Source organism: Capra hircus, chromosome 9 (assembly GCF_001704415.2).
Source record: "Capra hircus breed San Clemente chromosome 9, ASM170441v1, whole genome shotgun sequence".
Taxonomy (NCBI): domain Eukaryota; kingdom Metazoa; phylum Chordata; class Mammalia; order Artiodactyla; family Bovidae; genus Capra; species Capra hircus.
Genome location: NC_030816.1, coordinates 76,871,743 through 76,892,104, shown reverse-complemented (window position 1 = coordinate 76,892,104; position 20,362 = coordinate 76,871,743). Strand labels below are relative to the sequence as shown.

At 44.5% G+C, this 20,362-nt stretch overlaps 1 protein-coding gene across 13 annotated transcripts in view; it reads left to right on the top strand.

The window, feature by feature from the left end:
* Positions 1,867–20,362, top strand: part of SYNE1 (spectrin repeat containing nuclear envelope protein 1) — a 492,337-nt gene continuing 473,841 nt past the window's right edge. For 12 of the 13 annotated variants that reach the window (XM_018053378.1, XM_018053374.1, XM_018053375.1 and 9 more), the window contains exons 1-2: positions 2,450–2,579; positions 11,959–12,250. In XM_018053378.1, the coding sequence (XP_017908867.1) occupies positions 12,184–12,250 (67 nt within the window). In that variant the 5' untranslated portion in view covers positions 2,450–2,579; positions 11,959–12,183. Of the gene's footprint in view, positions 2,062–2,449; positions 2,580–11,958; positions 12,251–20,362 lie in introns of those variants that run through there. The other variant, XM_018053370.1, reaches the window with a different exon arrangement.

Below are 20,362 nucleotides of genomic sequence, written 5' to 3'. Positions count from 1 at the left end.
GTTTTCCATTCTGTAGCCAAAGAAAAAGCTTCAAGACTTAAGTGTTGTCACATTGCACCACTTAGAACACTGTAAAGACTTCGCCTAATGATCCATCTCTTTGGGCTGGTTTTTAAGACGTCCACAATCTGCCCTTCACTTTGTTTTGAGTCTCAAGGGGCCCATTTTCCCCTGAAGCTCCTGTTCTCTCCCTTGCTTTCTCTTCTGCAGTCCCACGGATTTTCACTTCTTCAAAATCACCATGTGCTTTGCTTCCATGGATCCTTTGCCCTGGAGCGGTACTCTAGACCCCAGTCTATCTGCCTTCCTCTTAGTTCAAGTTTCTTTTCCTGCAGCTCACAGTTCAAAAGTCACTTCCTTAGCAAAGTCTTCCTTATCTTTAAACTAAATTGATTCCTTTCATTGGAGGTTCTCAAAGTATTTGCCTTCTTTTGGAAGCTGGGGTTTTATAATTATTTGCATGCTTTTTTTATGAATGTCTCTCTTCCTGATTATACTGGAAGCTCAGTGAAGGCAGGAGCCAGGTTTGGTTTTATTTACCACTGTAGCTCCAAAAGTTAGGACAATATTCGGGATATGGTAGGTGTTTGAACAATATAGTCAAATAATGAAGCTACAACACACTTCTCTGGGGTTTATGAAAAAAGTCAAGCCTTTCCCAAAAGTCAATGATATGCTTAGTCCTTCGGTAGAGGATAAAAATGAGCTGAGAGTGAACATTCAGTTCATCAGGCAACCAATGCCAGCCAGAAAGCCCTAGGCTCCTGCCTATCTGCTCCTGGGAGAAGAGCAGCTAAGTCTAGGGAGGCAGTTTCAGTTGGTGAGTGAGTTGGTTAGATGAAAGCACAGACCGAAAGGAAGAGCTCAGCTGCCCTCTCACCCTCTCCTGAGTGACAGGCCTGCAGCTTGGATCTCAGCCCAGTCATATGCAGGCAGAGGGTGGCAACTGCATGGCTAGGCTATGGTCACCTCGACAAGGTGTTCTGGGCAGCCATGTCACCCTGAGGCAGAGGATACGTTCAGAGTGACCCCCGACACCAGCTTCTCCAGGCCCGACTCCCTGCTGCAACCAGTTTCTCCAATGAGATTCATTCCTTGGTCTCTAAAATATGTAAACACAAGGAAACACGTCAGATTAACTCACTAGATTCATTTCAGATATTATTATTTTGTTAGAATCCAGAAAGAAAAGCCTCTGAAGAAAATGCAAAGCTAAAGAGTGTAGTGTTGGCAGTGAGCTAGGGAAGGCAAAGGAAAACTTCATCCACTGGAAAGCTCCAGCCTCCCATTCTGCAAACGTAGAGAACGGGGAAAACGATTTGTTCAGATTGAAAATTCGAGAGAGTAATTATTATTTTTTAAGATTCTTGCAACAAAGCTGTAATTATTTGAGTTGCCCGAAGTCCTGTTGGACCTGGACTTCCTTGTTGGTGAAGAGAGACTGTGTTTGACTTTGCTTGGAGACCATAAAACCACAACAAAATAAATTCTTCAGGAGGCTACCCGGCAACCCCAGGATCTCCTGGACACCTTGAGAAGGGCTTGTGATGACAGACTCGCCGAGGGAAGAACCTGAAGGCAGTTCTCCAGCGTCATCTGGACGAATAACCGAGAAGAAATATCATTAAGAGGTCGGGTGTCTCCTCAGGAAAACGAAGCTTTATAAACCACAAGAACAAAAGCCTGTATGGTCTGGCCCGTCTCCCTAAAATTGCATGCTACGGAAGAGGTTAGCCGTTAGGATCTTTTTCGAAAGTTGATTGAAAAGGGGCCAGAGAAATGTCCTCAGTGAACCGCATCACTTCCTTCCTGGGACCATCAGCGAACCTCCCCAGCCTTTCAAGATAGGTTCTGCCCTGAAAGGTCAGTCGGGCGGTGGAAATCCCAAGCAAAAGTTAGCAGCCGGGGCAGAGCATCTCCTTCCTGGCGCTCTCGGCCATTTCTTGCCTCCTCGACCCCCGGGGAGGTGGACCGGGGGGGAAAGGCTCCCCGAGAAAGACAGAGGCGGAAAGCTTTTGCCGCTGCAGCAAGACGCTGGAGGCGGCCGAGCATCTCCGGGAGGTAGGGGAGCCGGGGAGGGAGCCTGGGCGCCTGCCCCCAGCGGTGCCGGGGACCAGCGCATCCCGGGCGCCGGGCGCGGGGCGCGGGGCGCGGGGAGGGGCGTGGCGGCGCACGGGCCGCGTCGGGAACCTCCCCGACCTTCCCTAGCCGAACCCCAGTGCGGGGGGCGGGTGCGGGGGGTGGCGGGTCGCGGGGATAGGCCTGAACCCCCCCTCCTCCTCGGGTGCACCCGGAAGGAGGACCCGCTCGCCGAGGGAGGGCAGAGTCGCGGAGCCGCTGGGCGCAGGAGTGAGTGAGCGTGCGAGCGGCCCGGGAGCGCGGCGGCGGGCGATCCGCCACCGGCCGGGAACTCGGCCCCCGGCGTGCCGTCCTCGGTCACCGGGGCCGCCCGGCGCCCCGCAAAGCCCCGCAGCCGCGCGCCCCGGCTCCCACCACCGCCGCCGGCCCCCAGCGCGCCCGGCCGCAGCGGCTTCGGTCGCTGCGCTGCCCGGCACCTGGACGAGCCCGAGAGAGAGAAGGTAAGAGAGAGGCTTTGGGTGCCAGCCGAACAAATTGCAGACAGATTGTAAGCAAGTTTGCACTTGCAGGCTCCGGTCGTGCGTGCTTAACGCGAGGGAGAAGGTGGTGATGGTGGCGGTGGTGTGTGTTACGTGTGTGGTACTCAGGGAGATACGGAGGTGGGGGGCGTCCTGCCAGCATCTCCTACGTACATACTCCTATTAATATCCGCCTCCCCACCCCGACTTGACATTTCGGCTTGTGGCACTTCTCCCGGGGTCCAGAGACGCAGAAGCAAAAGGCAGCCGCCTTCTTGTTGCGATGGTCGGGGCTGCTGCTACTATCAGAAGGGAGATGTAGGGCGTTGAACAAATTCCAGGAGCCTCCCTTCCTCCACTGACTATTTTAGGAAGGGCTGGGGGAGGGGACATGGGTAGCGCAGCCCCGGGGGCTTGAAGAACCGAGGAGGCCGGGGCTTCAGACTACTCCAGCTGTCGCCTGCGATGGCAGGCAGGCGGAGCCTACGCTAGAGGGCAAGATAACTTTCATCTCCTTTCCAGAAAGACACGTTTCAGACAGATTTTTTGCATCACTGCCAGAGGGAGTTCTGTGAAATGGTGGTTCGCCGAGTGGCAGGTGTATGGCAAAGGGCACGAAAATAATGTAAAATAAAGCAGCTATTAGCCATCAGGGAAAGAAATCCGGTTGAGAAAGGGGGTTTGGAGGACTGTCTGGGATAATAGATCTGAAAGGCTTCAAGTTCAGGCCCTTTTTCATAAATAGAGTCAGGTTCAGCAGGGGTGCGGGGTGGGGGGCGTGGACTGGAGGGGTGAGGACGTGCGGGGCAGTGGGGAGACACCAGCTGCGAGGTTTAGCATCCTAGAATGTTCATTTCTGAGTTTTTCGGTTGGGGATAGAAAACCTGTATGCATCTGAAATTTTTCTGTGCATGTTAAGAAAGTTCAAAATGAATGATTTTTTTTTCCCTCCTGCTTCCTTAATGCTTGTCTATTTTTGTCTTCATCTGAGATCCACTTTTCCAAAGAAAGCATTTGTATGCAGGAGCCAGACTAGTGCAAGAGAAAGTATGATAATTTTCGACTAAGCAAAGGTTGTTAATATGACCCCCATCTGTATAAAATGCTGACTTAACCATGAGTCATGAGGATTGTGCTTGGAGAGGCTTGCTGTTCTCCATGAGCAAAAAGATTAATCGGATGGATAAAAAGTTCCTGACATCACCAGAAAGGTGTCATAAAGCAACATTGCTACTTTGTCTTGCATTTTTTAGTCTGTTTATTACTTTGTGGCAAATTGAGAACAAAAGTGCCCAATCAATGCTAACTGAATATATTTATTTCACACAGAAGATAAAGGCACAGCCTCAGACTGACTCAGATAATAATATTGCTAGCCTTTGGAAATACTTGCTCAGTTATTACATTAGAGCTTCACTTTTATCTGTCCTAACTAATGATTTCTTCACAAAATGGTTTATTTCTTTTTTGTTGTTGTAAGACGCCCCCCCCCCCCACTTGATTCTTCTCTGCAAAGGAGTAAGGATTGGGAAAAGGTGGTTTGCTGTTTAAAAATGTTGAAGAATTGCTGTGTTCAGTGGGGAGGGTGCTGCAGTAGGACCTGATTTCTGATAATTAGGCAGCCCACACAGCTACTTGGAGGTGAAGGGAGGTGTCACTGAAACCGGATGTAAGAAGCCCATGACTGGGCAAGGTTGGTGACAACTTCTCCTGCAGGGCAGGCAGCACCAGCCTAGAGACTGCAGCCACACCCTGTGGTCTGAACAGCAGTCTTGCAGGACCCAAGACACCCCTTTGAGCAAATCTGCTTATCTTCTCTTAAAAGTGTTAAATGTGTCCTTCCTTGTGGTCCAAACGAGTGAGAACTTCTGTTTGGCATGAAGTGCAGTCTAGACTCTAGCCAAGCTGGGGAGGAAGGGAGCAGATATCTCTGGGCGGGATTTTACACTCCAGGCGAACCGAAAAAAGTTCAATTATGATACAGTCTCTGTCATGCACATCAGCTCTGTACTTTTTTTAGTTATTTCTGCATATTTTTGTTCTTCCAATTTTTGTTTGTTACCCTGTAACATTTATGAATCGTGGGTGCTTGGTCACATCTGATTCTTTGCAACTCAATGAATTCCTCTGTCCATGGGATTCTCCAGGCAAGAATAGTGGAGTGGATTACCATTTCCTTCTCCAGAGATCTTCCCAACTCAGGGATCGAACCCACTTCTCCCATATTGGCAGGTGGATTCTTTACCACTGTGCCATCTTGTGGGGAGGTGTAACATTCATAACAGTGAATAATTACCAGCACTACACACTGATAGCCAGTACACAGATGTTAGTAATATATTTGTACTGACTACAGGATATCCCTCTTTTCCCAGCCATTTAACTGTCTTGGTATTCATTAATTAGTGCCATGACTAAAGGATGCATAGAAAAAAAACAATAATTAAATGTAAAATTAGACACTATGTGACTCACTCTGGCTAAGGATTGATAGAAGGGGGTGTTGAAATGTATTTATTAGGTTTTAAAATTTTTTGTTTAATAGTGGATTTTAACAGGAGTGAAAGTGAAATCGCTCAGTCGTGCCTGACTCTTTGCGACCCCATGGACTGTATGTAGCCTACCAGGCTCCTCTGTCCATGGGATTTTCCAGGCAGTGGTACTGGAGTGGACTGCCATTTCCTTCTCCAGAGGATCTTCCCAACCCAGGGATTGAACTCGGGTCTCCCGCATTGTAGACGGATGCTTTACTGTCTGAGCCACCAGGGAAGTATTAACAGGAGTGCTGTTGTACATACTGAGACAGCTAATGAAGTGCTACATACAGTTGTGAATCTGTGTTTGTTTTATGGTCTCAGTTCATCTTTTTCACCTAGAAATGAGCCATATCATCTCTGGTTGTTGCAGAGGCTGTAACTTTCTGCTGTAGTTTCCTAATACTTAAAAACCTGTTACATTGCCTGAGGATATAATCTTGTGGCTTAGCAGTGTTTCTTCTGGTGTTGCTGTTCTGTCACTAAGTCTTGCTCGACTCTTTGTGACCCCATGAATTTCGGCAGGCCAGGCTCCCCTGTCCTTCTCTGTCTCCCCGAGTTTGCTCAAATTCATGTCCACTGAGTTGGTGATGCTATCTAGCCATCTCATCCTCTGCATACCCTCTTCTCTTTTTGCCTTTAATCTTTCCCAGCATCAGGGTCTTTTCTACTGAGCTGGCTCGTCTTATCAGGTGGCCAAAGTATTGGAACTTCAGCTTCAGCATCAGTCCTTCCAGTGGACATTCAGAGATGATACTGAATTCTTTTTTAATAACATAAACAGGAGACTGCTTTAGCAGTCAGTTGTCCATTCTGCTTAGAGACTGGGAAAGTCAAGTTGTAATGATTCACTCCTGTGCTTTTCACAGGTGCCGGGGTTAAGAAGAGCCCATTGTTCAGATAGCAGATAGTCTAAATTCTCTCTGCAGCCCACACGATAAATGCAGCAGATGGTATTGATTAGATGTTCTCTTTGCTCCCACAGTACCCTGCATTTTTCCATTACAATACATGACCTACTTTGTTATAATGCTGTTTATATCATCTTTCCCTCTGGAACACAAACTCTAAGGGGGCTTATCTATCTTGTTTACTGCTGTTTACCCAGTACCAGTGTGTCCTTTACACGTGAATTCTCAATGCATTTCTGTATGAAATAATCAGTACAGGAATCTCACCTGTATGTTGTGGTGAGTGGATATTGCTTGCCACTTCGTAATCTTAGTTCCTTCTCTGGAGAGGATTTGGAGATGGTCTCAGGACTATTAATTGGTCCATGACCCATCAATGTCTCTCTAATTCTCTCTTCCCAACCCTTTCCACCTCTTCCTTCTCTACCCTCTACAGTATATTGCACCCAATTAAAAACTGTTAATTACCCTGGGGGTAGTGAGCTCACTGATGGTGCTGGACCTTCCTCTGATGTTCTAGTTCTATAGATCGTGCCCACATGGGCAGGAAGAGGCAGAATTAAGAGTCGCTTCCATGTCTTTTTAGTCCAGAGTCTGTGCCTTTCTGCAGACCATCTTCCACAGTCAGGGGGTTGTTGAGGACGTGGCTGAGAACCTCCCTACACAGAACCAGCTCAGAATCATCCTGATTGTCAGAACAAAGTGTTAGTCACTCAATTGTGTCTGACTCTATGGGATCCCATTGATTATTTCCTCTGTCCCAGAAATTCTCCAGGCAAGGATACTGGATAGGTTGCCATTCCCTTCTCCAGGGGATCTTCCCAACCCAGGGACAAAACCCGGGTCTGCTGCCTTGCAGGCAGACTCTTTACAGTCTGAGCCACCAGGGAAGCCCAATCAGAGCAAAGCTAAGTTTAAACTCACATCTTCTAACCTCCCGAACACATATCATGTAAAACCTCCTTTTATGATCATTGTTTGATTCATTTGAAACTTCTTATCAAATTAAAGGGGCATATTTTCCCCTTTAAATTTAAGTATCAGTAAAAAGCAAGAATATCAGAATTTCACAAAATAGGAAATAATGTGTGTACATGAATGATGAAAGCAAAATATTTAATCTCATGCCCAAAAAGGGAAGGATGTTGCATCAACATCTTTTACTGTAGGGAGGAACAAGTTCTCTGGGGGTTGCCCTGCAGAGGTAAAGTAATGTGAACATTGTTCAATAAAATAGAAATATGTTTTAGGGGCTAGGATGTGTTCAGGGATGTAGTTGATATCAGTGGGTAGGATGTCAAAGCAACAATAGTTGTGATCTCTGCGCCTGCAAAAGGTTCACAGCCTGGTTAGAGGGAGACGAGACTCACTGGTGAGGGATGTAAGATGAATCGCTCTTATCAGAGTGTGGATTGTTGATGCAGAAGGAATGGAGGGAGTTGCTGAAAGTGTGCTGTGTCTAGGTGTGGCTTCACAGGCGGTATGGGTGATGGGTCCAGGAAGCCTTTGGGTTAGATTAGCTGGGAGTGTGAAGGAGTCATTAAGAAACTGCTCAGCAAGAATGTGAGGGTATGAAAGGCAGAGTTTGGGGAAATAATAACTTGCACAGCCGCTCTAGTGCTGAACTCAGCCCATGGAACCATGGCCCACACAGAATCTCAAGTCAGAACCCTGAGAGTCCTCAAGATCCCCTGATGGCCCCACCTCCCACTTCCTGTCTCCCTTCCCCCACCAATCACCAAGTCCTGCATATCTTGCCTTCTTAAGATGTTTTGGATTTTACCCTCCATTCATTCACTATCTTGTATAGTCTCTCATCATGTTTCACCTGGGTCCCTAAGATGCTTTCCTAACTGATCTTCCTGGAGCTTTGTGTTGTTAACCTCAAATACACCCTTTAAAAATGTAGCTGCTGCTGCTGCTGCTGCTGCTGCTGCTGCTATGTCGCTTCAGTCACGTCTGACTCTGTGCGACCGCATACAGGGCAGCCCATCAGGCTCCCCGGACCCTGGGATTCTCCAGGCAAGAACACTGGAGTGGGTTGCCATTTCCTTCTAAATTGCACGTGATCGCTTCCAGCTTAAAATCCCTCGGGGTTTCCTGTTGCCTCCTGGGGAATCAGAACCTACTTCTGAGCAGAGCACTCAGCCATCTGGTTGCTCCCTCCTTCTCCAGCCTCAGCCCCAGAATGTCACCTGGTCGAGTCCCTCACTATCTGTCTGTTGGTCAAGCTGTTTCTTGTGTCCATGCCTTTGCCAAGTTATTCATTCTGCCTGGAATGCATCCCATATTTTTTACCTGGTTAACTCTAACACCTTTACCAAGGTTCAGGGCAGAAGCTGTTCCCTCCCAGGACACTCTCAGAACCTCCAGATTGGTTTAGTACCCATGCTTTATATCCCTCATTTCTGTCTTTGCACTTAGCCATGATTTTTTGTTGAATTATCTTTTCTATATTCTAAGCTTCTCAAACAATATCTTATGTGTTGTATTCATCCTGTTTATCTAGCACTGAACTCTGGCACTCAGAATGTATTAGTTATACTGTGGAAGTAACACCAGGTACATGAACTAAAGATGGACTCAAACAGAGAAATTCTGAGCTTAATGTTGTTGTTCAGTTGCTAAGTCATGTCCAACTCTTTGTGACCCTATGAACTGCAGCGTGCCAGGCTTCCTTGTCTTTCACTGTTTCCTGGAGTTTGCTCAAACTAATGTCCATTGAATCAGTGATGCCATCCAACCATCTCATCCTCTGTTATCACCTTCTCCTCTTGCTCTCAATCTTTCCCAGCATCAGGGTCTTTTCCAGTGAATCAGTTCTTTGCATCAGGTGGCCAAAGTATTGGAGATTCAACTTCAGCATCAGTCTTTCCAATGAATATTCAGAGTCGATTTCCTTTAGGATGGATTGGTTTGATCCCCTTGCAGTCCAAGGGACTCTCAAGAGTCGTCTCCAACACCACAGTTCAAAAACACCAATTCTTCATCACTCAGCCTTCTTTACGGTCCAACTCTCACATGCCTACATGACTACCAGAAAAACCATAGCTTTGACTATATGGACCTTTGTGGGCAAAGTGATGTCCCTGCTTTTTAATACACTGTCTAGGTTTGCCATAGCTTTTCTTCCAAGGAGCAAGTGTCTGTTAATTTCATGGCTGCAGTCACCATCTGCAGTGATTTTGGAGCCCAAGAAAGAAAGTCTGTCATTGTTTCCACTTTTTCCCCTTCTGTTTGTCAAGAAGTGATGGGACTGGATGCCATGATCTTAGTTTTTTGAATGTTGAGTTTTGAGCCAGCTTTTTCACTCTCCTCTTTCACCTCATCAAAAGGCTCTTTAGTTCCTCTTCACTTTAAAGTTCGCCGTGAGTTTAATGTGGTATCAAAATAAAGACAGAGACAGAAAGAGGGAGGGAGGGAGAGAGGGAACTATTTCAGTATTACTCCACTGAGAAGATGAAAATGATTTAGAAAAGCTAGGAGAAGGGTGATCTGTAAGGCAATGGCATGAAGAAATCCCTTTTAATTCTCTAATTCTTGATTGATGGTAGGGGCCTTGTCTTAATCATCTGTGAAATCCAGTGCTGAGCAGGGTCTGGCGTGGGATAGCTAAATTAAAATGAATTTCTTCCCTCATTTCTACCTAGTATATCTGTAGCTAGCTAGCTAGACTTCAGAAAGTTATAATCTTGTATTTGGAGAACCTTAATTTGTAACAGTTTAGGAAAGCCATTTGTAAGATCCTTCAGGCATTGCTCACTGTCCATCAGTCTTCAAATTAAGGTAGCTTTGGTATGTCGGCTGGTGGAATGCTTTTCCCCAGGACATGGAGGCTACTAATGGGCACACAGCTGCAGCAGGACTAAGATCTTGATGGATGAGGGCTGGTTGGTAGTAATTATTTCTTCTCTAAGAATCCCTGGGGGAGCTGCCCACACACAGGTACCTCTCTAGCTCAGAAGCTGCCAAATATTGGGTCCTACTTCCAGTATCTTTGCAAGTAGCCAAGAGAAATCTGTCTTTACCTTCTTACGAGGTAACTCTGTTCATTGCATCGCAGCCCCCTAACTTGTTAAGTGGCCAGTACACCCTTTCTGGCCCCAAAATGTGCAAGGTAGGAGCAGAGTAGAGTGTTTTATATCCTTTTTAAGGTGGTAGTCTAAAAACGATGCTCTCAGTTTATTCAGGTATCAGTATATGCTAGTATTAATGCCATTTTAAAAATCCGTTGTAATCTGTAATTACACTGTATTACTTAACCAATTCTTCATAAACACTGCAGGTTTTATGACCACACATTCCGGTTATGATGTTTGATTGCCCGCACAGACTCTTCTTATTTCCTTGCTAAAAGTGGACTGTCCCACATAGAGGAACTGTTTCTTTACAGTTTTGCTTTTGCCCTTTTCCCCTGACTCACTCTATTTCCTTTCTTCACCTTCATCATCACAGCCCAGAGATGAGTATGACTGTAAAAGTGTCATGTTCACATCAGCCCCCTTGGTTTGGCGTCTTGGTTAAATTTCTTTCTCTGTGTACATTTTTCACGCTCCTTTTCTTTCTGTCATTAATTGTCCCATTCATGGCAAGACCTCTTCTTCAGTCAACCCTAGGGTTAGGAAGGGAGAAGGAAATGGCAACCCACTCCAGTATTCTTGCCTGGAGAATCCTGTGGATAGAGGAGCCTGGTGGGCTGCTGTCCATGGGGTCGCACAGAGTCAGACACGATTGAAGCAAGTTAGCATGCATGCATGCGTTGCAGAAGGAAACGGTAACCCACTCCGGTATTCTTGCCTGGAGAATCCCAGGGATGGCAGAGCCTGGTGGGCTGCCATCTCTGGGGTCGCACAGAGTCGGACATGACTGAAGCGACTTAGCAGCAGCAGCAGCAGCAGGGTGAGGAAATCCTTGTTCAAAGTACGTGTCTCAATGTCAAGATTTCATCAACTGGTCTCCTACTTCTTCTTTGCTTTCCCAACTAACATGATGAATTAGACTTGACCAAAGCAGAGAATTCAGGAAGAGGTTAGAAGAAAAATGTCCTCTCTCTTAGCCCCCAACTCCACCACGGCCTTACAGTTTACTTTAGAAGCTTTCTATGGGGAGGAAAAAACAAAATCAAACCCATTTGTCTCGTTAAATGACAGAGTCTCCAACTCAACAGGGAGGCCTAGAGTGCTGCAGTTCATGGGGTCACAAAGTATCAGACAGGACTTAGCAACTGAACAGCAAATTTTATATTTATCCTGTTTCAGTTCATCACATTTTAGGAGCGAAGATCTGATCTCATTCCTGAAAAGTGTACAGACAAAACAAAGCAACGTAGATGTGCAAAGCCGGCTAAAACAGCCCAGATAAGAGAACTTGTGAATATTGAGAAATGCTTGGTGTTTTGGGTAAAAGTACTTTTATTTTCATAGATTGGTGAAAAAAAGACTAGTTTAAAAAGAAAACATGGAAAAACGGGAACACTTCTCCTCTTAGCAGCCAAAACATATTGTGTATTTCAAGTGTTCGTTTATTTTATCAAGCATCATGGGAATTTCTCACATTTGGCCTGTGCTGTGCTGTGCTCAGTAGGGTCCAGCTCTTTGAGACCCCATGGACTGTAGCCTGCCAGACTCCTCTGTCTGTGGAATTTTCCTGGCAAGAATATTGGAGTGGCTTGCCATTTCCTACTCCAGGGGATCATCCCAACTCAGGGACTGAACCTGCGCCTCTTGCGTCTCCTGCATTGGCAAGGTTCTTTAGCTCTGAGCCACCTGGGAAGCCCTCATATTTGCCTATCACTTTATAGATTTTTAAGTATTTTTATATTAGTTACTTCACTTGGTAATGAATCATCTCTTCAAATTAAATAAGCATAGCTCTACTTTTTGCACTTGGGTGACTTTTTTTCTATTTGGTTTCCAGAATCCTGAGTTCATCCTGAGAAGACAGTCTTAAAGCAAGAGAAGAAAAAGAAGTGGTTGGATCTCTGGGAGAGTTCCTCCCGGACTGCTGTGAGTGCCTGGGCCTCTGCAATCGTCTGTCACTTGAAAGAACTGGAGAACTTCAAGTATGTTTTCTGGAGTGGTCTAGGGACACACCCCGCCGGACAGAGAGTCTCCCGTGGTGGTTCCACCCTCCGGGGCAGCCATGGCCTCCTCCAGGGCAGCCTCGCGGGCCCCTCGGGACATCGCCAACGTGATGCAGAGGCTGCAAGGTAAACAAGGCTTCGAGGGTTTTTTGTTTTATTTTATTAGAGGCTCTAAATTTGCAATACTGACTTACCTGAGATTCTTTCCAAATTTGCTTGCCTTTTTATTCAATTTTATGAAACTACAGCAAGCGAACAACAATGATGGCTTTTATCCTAGTGTTTTCAAACTAGGATCCACGCTATTTTAAGATGCCGTCTTCTTTAAATAGAAAAAAAGACAAAGCTTCTGTTTTGGTTTTGTGTCTGGGTGAGCGTGACCGTAATGGCTCTTAGTCCAGTGTCCATATGGGAATTCCGAGTTATTGGCAACCTATCCTTCAATAAGAGATGAAGACGCAGCGCCATGACAAGGCCCCGATAAGGATATGATGACAGTGGTGAACAGTTACCTGTGTGCTGTAGCCCAGTGGTTCACTTATCCCAGGGAGAAAGCTCTTAGATATTTAGAAAGTCTGTAAATAAAAAGAGACAAAGAGATCCAGAGGGGTTGTGTGATGTGATGAGGTTAATGACTAGTAGCCTGGATGGACTGGAACCACGTCCCTACCTGTGTTCCTTCTCGGACAGCAAACTGTTTTATAGAAGAGAGTTAGCAGTGAAATGTTATGGCAGCTGATAGATGAATTTCTAATTCTGAATTTTCTTTAATATGTGTATTCCTGGAATCATAAAAAAAAACATGTGCACATATATACAAATATTGCTTCTTGGTCCCGTTCATCACTTCTCTCAGGCTTCATGTGGCTATTTTCAGGATATAAAGATATCCATACTTAGCACGGTTTTGCTCTAATCTTTGTCAAGAGAGCTTGAACATAATGCAGTAGCTTGGCTTTTAGGTTTTCTCGTGTCTCCAGCCAGTGAGCATGTGGTTTGGCGCCACAGCCATCACATTAAGTGGGAAAGCCTGACTTTCCTTGCTTATAATGCATTTAATGTGCATTGTAGTCTTTTCCAGTTGGGCACTTTTGACTTTCAAATACAGACCGAACTACTACATCTGGGTGTTCATGACCTGGTACACGCTTCCAGTTATAGAAAATCAGGTGATCAGTGGAGCTGAATGTTCTCCTTGCCTGCACAGAGACCAGCAATCTGCCTGAAGCAGTCAGATGCAGTTGTGTGACCCCCACCCGCATTTGTCTGCCTGGGCTGATTTGTGATGCGTCAGTGCAAGTGGTACTTGTTTCACATTGACTATTGAAAAATCCCACTTGTCCTGCTGGAAAGAACCTGATTGGATGAAAGACTGATCACTGCTTAGTATGTGCAGAAACCTCCTGCACAGGCTGAAAAAACCTCCGATTGGGTCTGTCCAGTGCCAAGGATCTGCAGTTTAAGTTGTGTATCTTTTCTTGGGTGGATGGAACACTGAACTTAGAGTTCTAGCCCACTGTCTATGTCTGCCTGGGTGCAAAGGACTGAACCATTTTGTGCCTCAGTAGCCTCAGCTTCAAAATGATGGACTGATAAGCAAAAGTGTGAGGAAGATAATTAGGTAATAAAGCAGGTTATCCTTTGAGTGATTAAATGTGAAATTTCTCTGGATAAGATACATACTGACAACAATGGAAAGTTGTAGACAGTAAATTTCAAAACACTTAATTCAGAATCAGATTATAGTCCTATGAACACGCTGCTCTTTATACTTACTTTGGTTTGAATGAAAGTTCTTTTATTAAGGTAGTGGTTGGGGATGAGAGGAGGGAAAAATACATGCCTCTGTGTTTTATTTTGTTTACTTTTTGTAGTACAGCAACAAGAATGAACTTGGAGGGCGTTATGTTAAGTGAAAGAAATCACACAGAGGAAGACAAATGCTATGGGATATTACTTATATGTGGGATCTAACAAAACTGCAACAGACTATGAGTGTGACAGAAAAGAAGCAGACTCACAGATAGAGTGGGCAAGCTAGTGGCTCCCCGTGGGGAGAGGGCAGAGGGGAGGGGCAGTGTAGGGCTAGGAGAGGAAAAGGTACAAACTACTACGTATAAAGTGAGTAATCTACAAGGATGTATTGTAGCCCACGGGGAAATTAGCCAGTGTTTTATGATAGCTCTCGATGGAGTCGGCAGTGGCAGGGGTCAGGGGCATGGCAGCAGTGGTCTTGGGAGGCGTGGTGTGTTGGCATAAGTCCTCTTGAAGGAGGACACCATCAGCCCTGCCATAGAGTCTGCAGGGATTTCCCTGGTAGCTCAGACTGTAAAGTGTCTGCCTGCAATGCAGGAGACCTGGGTTCAATCCCTGGGTAGGGAAGATTCCCTGGAGAAGGAAATGGCAACCCACTCCAGTATTCTTGCCTGGAGAATTCCATGGACAGAGGAGCCTGGAGAGTCAGACTCCAGGGCTGGACTGCCTCAGGCCAAACTACAGGGAGGGAGCACAGCCCCACCCAGGAGCAGAAAATTGGATTTATGGAGCATGGCCTTGCCCACCAGAGTAAGACCCAGTTTTCCCCACAGCCAGTCCCTCCCATCAGGAAGATGGAGTATTACCTTTAAAAATTGTGAGTCACTATATTATATATGTATAATATATAATATTGTATAGTGACTGTGCTTCAGTAAAAATATTTAATTAAGGTAAGGTTTAGGGGTGAGAGGAGAGAGAAGGGTACTGATGCCTCCGTGTTTTGTTTGTTCTTGTGGGTGGGGACATAAGTGGTTTTTCTTGAGAGGTGAGTGAAGTGTGGGAAAGTCCTGGAGCCCCACCCTCACCTCACCTTAGGCCTGTGATGATAAATGTCCTAATTCACATCTATGAGTTTAGGGACCCCCACTTGCAAAAGGTGGACTGTTTTTACCTTGCTTAGCCCTCTCAAGATTGTTGTCAAGCTCAGTGAGATAATAGACAAAAAGTGCTTTTAAAACTGTGAACACTGTCATATGACAAACTGTCCCAGCAGTCACGGAAGAAAATTGGATGAGAAGATGTGAGCCTAATGGTTTGTCACACTTTGGGCTCAGCATGCAAATTTGGGGAGGAATGTTAACTTTTTAATACATTCTGTACTGTATAAAGCTAGTCATTTTATTACATAATAAACTGCACTTGCTGTATAATTTTTTTCTTTGTAGTATAAGAGTTATAACATGTCTTAAGGGTACCTGACACATTTAGAACAGTAAATCTTACAATTTAGGAGAGAAAATTCCTTTGCACTAGGTATCATTAACTTTTAGCATCAAGTACTTCATAAAATAGGTTAATTGGCGACAGTGAAATGTAAGGTCTGCTCAGCTATAAGATGCTACCCATCTAACTTGCATTAGTGGAAGCCAAATGGGAGAGGTGGAAGGAAAGTTGATCAGGAGGACTTCTCTGCTAACCTACTGATCTCCTGGGTTAATTATGCTGATTCAGCCAGAGAGGTTTCCTCCTCAGCTTAGCTCTCACTATTTCCTGCTGTTGCTCTGAGCCCAGAGAAGAGTCAGCCTCCTCTGATGGAGGAGACCCGTCTTCCACCAAGGGTATTGAGTAACTGTTCTTGCCTGTTAGAATCTCCAAACCAACGACCAAGATCCTAATAAATGAGGGGCCACCATTATTGCCCAGATAATTAAGACAAATGAGTGAAATTTCTTTGAGGAAAAGTAAATTTCTATTGGGCTTCCCTGGTGTCTCAGATGGTAAAGCATCTGCCTGCAGTGTGGGAGGCCTGGGTTCAATCCCTGGGTTAGGAAGATCCCCTGGAGAAGAGAATGGCTACCCACTTCAATATTCTTGCCTGGAGGATCCCATGGGCAGAAGAGCCTGGCGGGCTGCAATTCATGGGATTGCAAAGAGTGAGACACGACTCTTTTATTATATACTCTTTGATTTCTATTAACTTATATAGAATCAGAGTTACTATTAATATTTCAAAGTTCAGTTCCGTAAGAACATTCTTCTAGAATCCTCATTACTTTGCCTGGATAGATAATCCATGTAACTAAGGTTTTGTGTGTGTTTTTTCCCCTCTCGTGTTTTATTGTTATATCAGCTTCATAAATAACTAGTAAAAAGTATGGCGATCTGAATGATGACACCTTGGCTTTTCTCTCTTACTTATTTAGTTTGCATTCATAGTTGTTGTTTGGTTTTTTTGTCTTAGTTTTTGTTTCCAGTGCTAGGAAATTAAAGTGCGTGCACAGATTGTGACATAAATTAGCTCCTACTGTAGCAGTTCAATATTTCACCTTTGCCAATATTTGTGCTTGTTTGGGCTTAGTGTTTTAGGCTGGGATCCTGAATTATGGATAAGCAGACAGACTGCAATGCAGAGTTTCATTTGCTGTTAAGAAAAATGAGTGTTTCTGTAACTTTCATCAATTTAAATATAAGCATTTTAATATGTAAATAAAAGAAAATAGTAGACACTGGCATAGTACAGGGCATTAAATTTTAATTGTGCATAATATGTACATACATTTTCTGCTCTTAAAAGACTTACTGTTGTTGTTTAGTTGCTAAGTCAGGTCTGACTCTTTGCAATCCCATGCACTGTGGCATGCCAGGCTCTTCTGTCCGTGGGATTTCCGAGGCAAGAATACTGGAGTGGGTTGCCATTTCTTTCTCCAGGGGGCCTTCCTGACCCAGGGGTTGAACCCATGTCTCCTGCATTGGCAGGAGGATTCTTTACCACTGAACCACCTGGGAAGCCTGAAGGCTTACCAAGGGAATCTGTTTAACAGGTGGCTCATGGAGTCACTGTAGTTTATGCTGGTAGTTTAGTTGCTAACTTGTTTCCGACTCTTGCTGTAGCCTGCCAGGCTCCTTTGTCCATTGGATTCTCCAGGCAAGAATACTGGAGTGGGTTGCCATTTCCTTCTCCAGAGGATCTTCCCAACCCGGAAATCAAACCCGGGTCTCCTGCATTGCAGGCAGATTCTTTACCGACTGAGCTACAAGGGAAGCCCGATCTTCCCATCCCAGGGATTGAACCTGCGTCTCTTACATCTCTTGCATTGGCAGGTGGGTTCTTTACCACTAGCGCCACCTGGGAAGCTACTTTAGTTTATAATCACATCTGAAAAAGTGAATGTTGAACTGTTCAGATCATACATTTCTTTAAGGTGTGACAAGAGGTTAAGGCTTTTGTCATTTTCTCTAGGGCTTCTGCATAATGTTTGCTTTAAAAGGGTTTGTTGACTGACTTTTATCAATTACATTGCTTTAATTTGAAGATCATCTAGAAAGATTTTTATATAAAGTATCAGTGTTGATTATTTCAAGGCAGGGTAGCATTCATGCAACTTGGTAGAGCAAGAGGTAAACGCCAGAGAAGACCAGATGGGCCTGCTAGGTGTCACACGGAGATCATTTAAGAGAAAAGAAGGATTCTTGATTGTAAGGTTAAACTTCGATTTTTTTTTTTTTTTCCGGCTATGCTGGGTCTTTTTTGCCACGAGGGCTTTTCTCTAGTTTTGGAGAATGGGCGCTGCTCTCTGGCTACAGTGCACAGGCTTCTCACGGCAGGGCCTTCTCTTGCTGTAGAGCACGGGCTCTAGGGTGTGCAGGCTTCAGTAGCCGCTGCCCATGGACTCAGTCGTTGCACTTCCTGGGATCTGGAACACAGGCTCAGTGGTTGTGGTGCACAGGCTTATCAGGTGCTCCACGAAATGTGGGATCTTCCCAGACCAGAGATCAAACCTCAAACCGGTGTCTCCTGCGTTGGCAGGTGGACTCCACCGCTGAGCCACAGGGAAGACCCTAAGCTTTGATGTTTAAACATTGTGAATAAATTCAAAGAAAAACAAGTGAGAAAGGGGGTAAACACTTACTCTTGGAGACGTAGCTCTGAAATTTGCTAACTGTTCAAAAAACATAATCATGACCTTCCCCTAAAATTGTTTTTAGGAGCAATGTTAAACTTTTTTGGCTACATATAGTATTTCCTACAGATACTGTTTTGTGTTCATTTTACTGTTAAAAATAAGACCTCAGACTAAAAAAAGAAAAAGATGAGTGAAAAGTAACCGATTTTCTTTTGACTTAACATTAAACATCGGGTAGAGTGTAAAAGTTTGTCATCTTGTAACGATTCTGATTTTTTATAGTGCCTCAAAGATTAAGATTTATAGTTTGTTACTCTGACTTAATGACTCTTCTTATTAAAGTACAAAGTAGTGTCAACGATCCATTTATCGCATCTAAGTTGAATTTCTCCTTTTAATCTTTTTCTTCCTATAATGGGTATTATATGGCAGCATCTCAAATTTAAATGTAACACAAAGTGAGACACAAAACAGTGATACGCTGGAACATATTAGTTCAATAACTTTGATAAATGGATAAGTCATGATCTCTAAATTAAGGAACTGAAGATGAAATTAGTCAAAACATATGTTAAAACAAAGGAAGAAACCATTAAAATTGGATCCTACTTTATTTGCCTTCTTTTAAAAAATCTTTTTCTGAGTTTTAATCAGAATTGGGTTTTGACCATAAAATCATTTTAAGGACACATGTCCAGCCTGAGTGGGTGACTATATTGACCCCCCAGATATGTGCATGGTTTTTGTAACTATAGTGCTTTAAACACATTTCTCCTTCCTAAAGGTATATTACACCCTCCTTTTACTTTTAAATGTATCAAAGTGTTTACATTTGAATAATGCCCTGTCCTGCAAGCCTTTCCTTTTGCAGAGCCTTTTTATCCACTATGTATTATGGAGAAAGTGCCTGAGGCCTTCAGGATTTTTAAAGGCCTGTAAAAATATTAACTCTCAAATAGAAAAAGTAAACTGCTAAATCAAAATTAACAAGGGTTTCAGTTCAATTCAGTTCAGTTGCTCAGTCGTGTCCGACTCTTTGCGACCCCTTGAAGCGCAGCACGCCAGGCCTCCCTGTCAGTCACCAACTCCCGGAGTTCACCCAAACTCATGTGCATCGAGTCAGTGATACCATCCAGCCATCTCATCCTCGGTCGTTTCTTCTTCTCCTTCCCCCAATCCCTCCCAGTATAAGAGTCTTTTCCAGTGAGTCAACTCTTCACATGAGGTGGCCAAAGTATTGGAGTTTCAGCTTTAGCATCAGTCCTTCCAGTGAACACCCAGGACTGATCTCCTTTTTAGGATGGACTGGTTGGATTTCCTTGCAGTCCAAGGGACTCGCAAGAGTCTTCTCCAGCACCACAGTTTAAAAGCATCAATTCTTCGGTGCTCAGCTTTCTTCACAGTCCAACTCTCACATCCATACATGACCACTGGAAATACTAAAATTATGTGAACAAGTCAAATGTAAATTCAGCCAATTCAACAATTATTTATGTATGAAGTGTATTTGACATGGGGTATGGGTGCACTTTCTTGCTATTGATACAGTGTGTGGCAGGCCTTTAAACATAAGGGTTTCTAAGACTTACCAATAAAACATAAAATATTCCTACACTTTGCCTCCAAATTAATTCTCATTAACATACTACTGATTTTGTTACATTCATGATGAAATTCTTTGTAGACTCTTGGTCTCCCTATCAAATCCCACCTTCCTGGCTTGGCATTCTATTCTAATTCCATGTTAACTGTCTAGCATCTGTCTCCTCTGAAGCCCCTACCTAGCCCCAGATGTCTGTCAAATGACACTAGCAGTGCTCTCAAGATGTATGACTTTTCTGTCTCCAGCTGGGACAGTGCTGGGAAAGACTATACCGAAAACTCCACTTGTCTTCAAGGCCCAATCTAGATACAGTGTCTGCAATGAAGACCTTACCGCCAGTACAATCGGAAACTCTCTCCCCTCTTTCTAAATACCTTGTTGCACTCTGCTGTCCATTGTTTGGGACTGCTTTGCATTATGGCACGTGTAGTGTCTAATCCACCCACTCAGAGGATAAATACCTTGAAGGCAGAAATTAGGTCAAATTCATGCCAGTGCCCTTATATGTGGATTAGCACAGTGCACATCATAATATGTGTGCTTCATAAGTATTGTTTGAGAGCATATAATATGAATACTTGACATGATACTGATTTTCAATAGTGGAAGCAGGGAGACCTGGAGGGTCAACTCTGGTAAGTCAGAAGAGATAAGAATGCTTTCAATTGATATTAAACAGTGGATAGAGAAGTGGTGAAAATGTAGATATAGTTTGAAAGTAAAGCCGAAAGATTTTGCTGATGGATTGGAGGT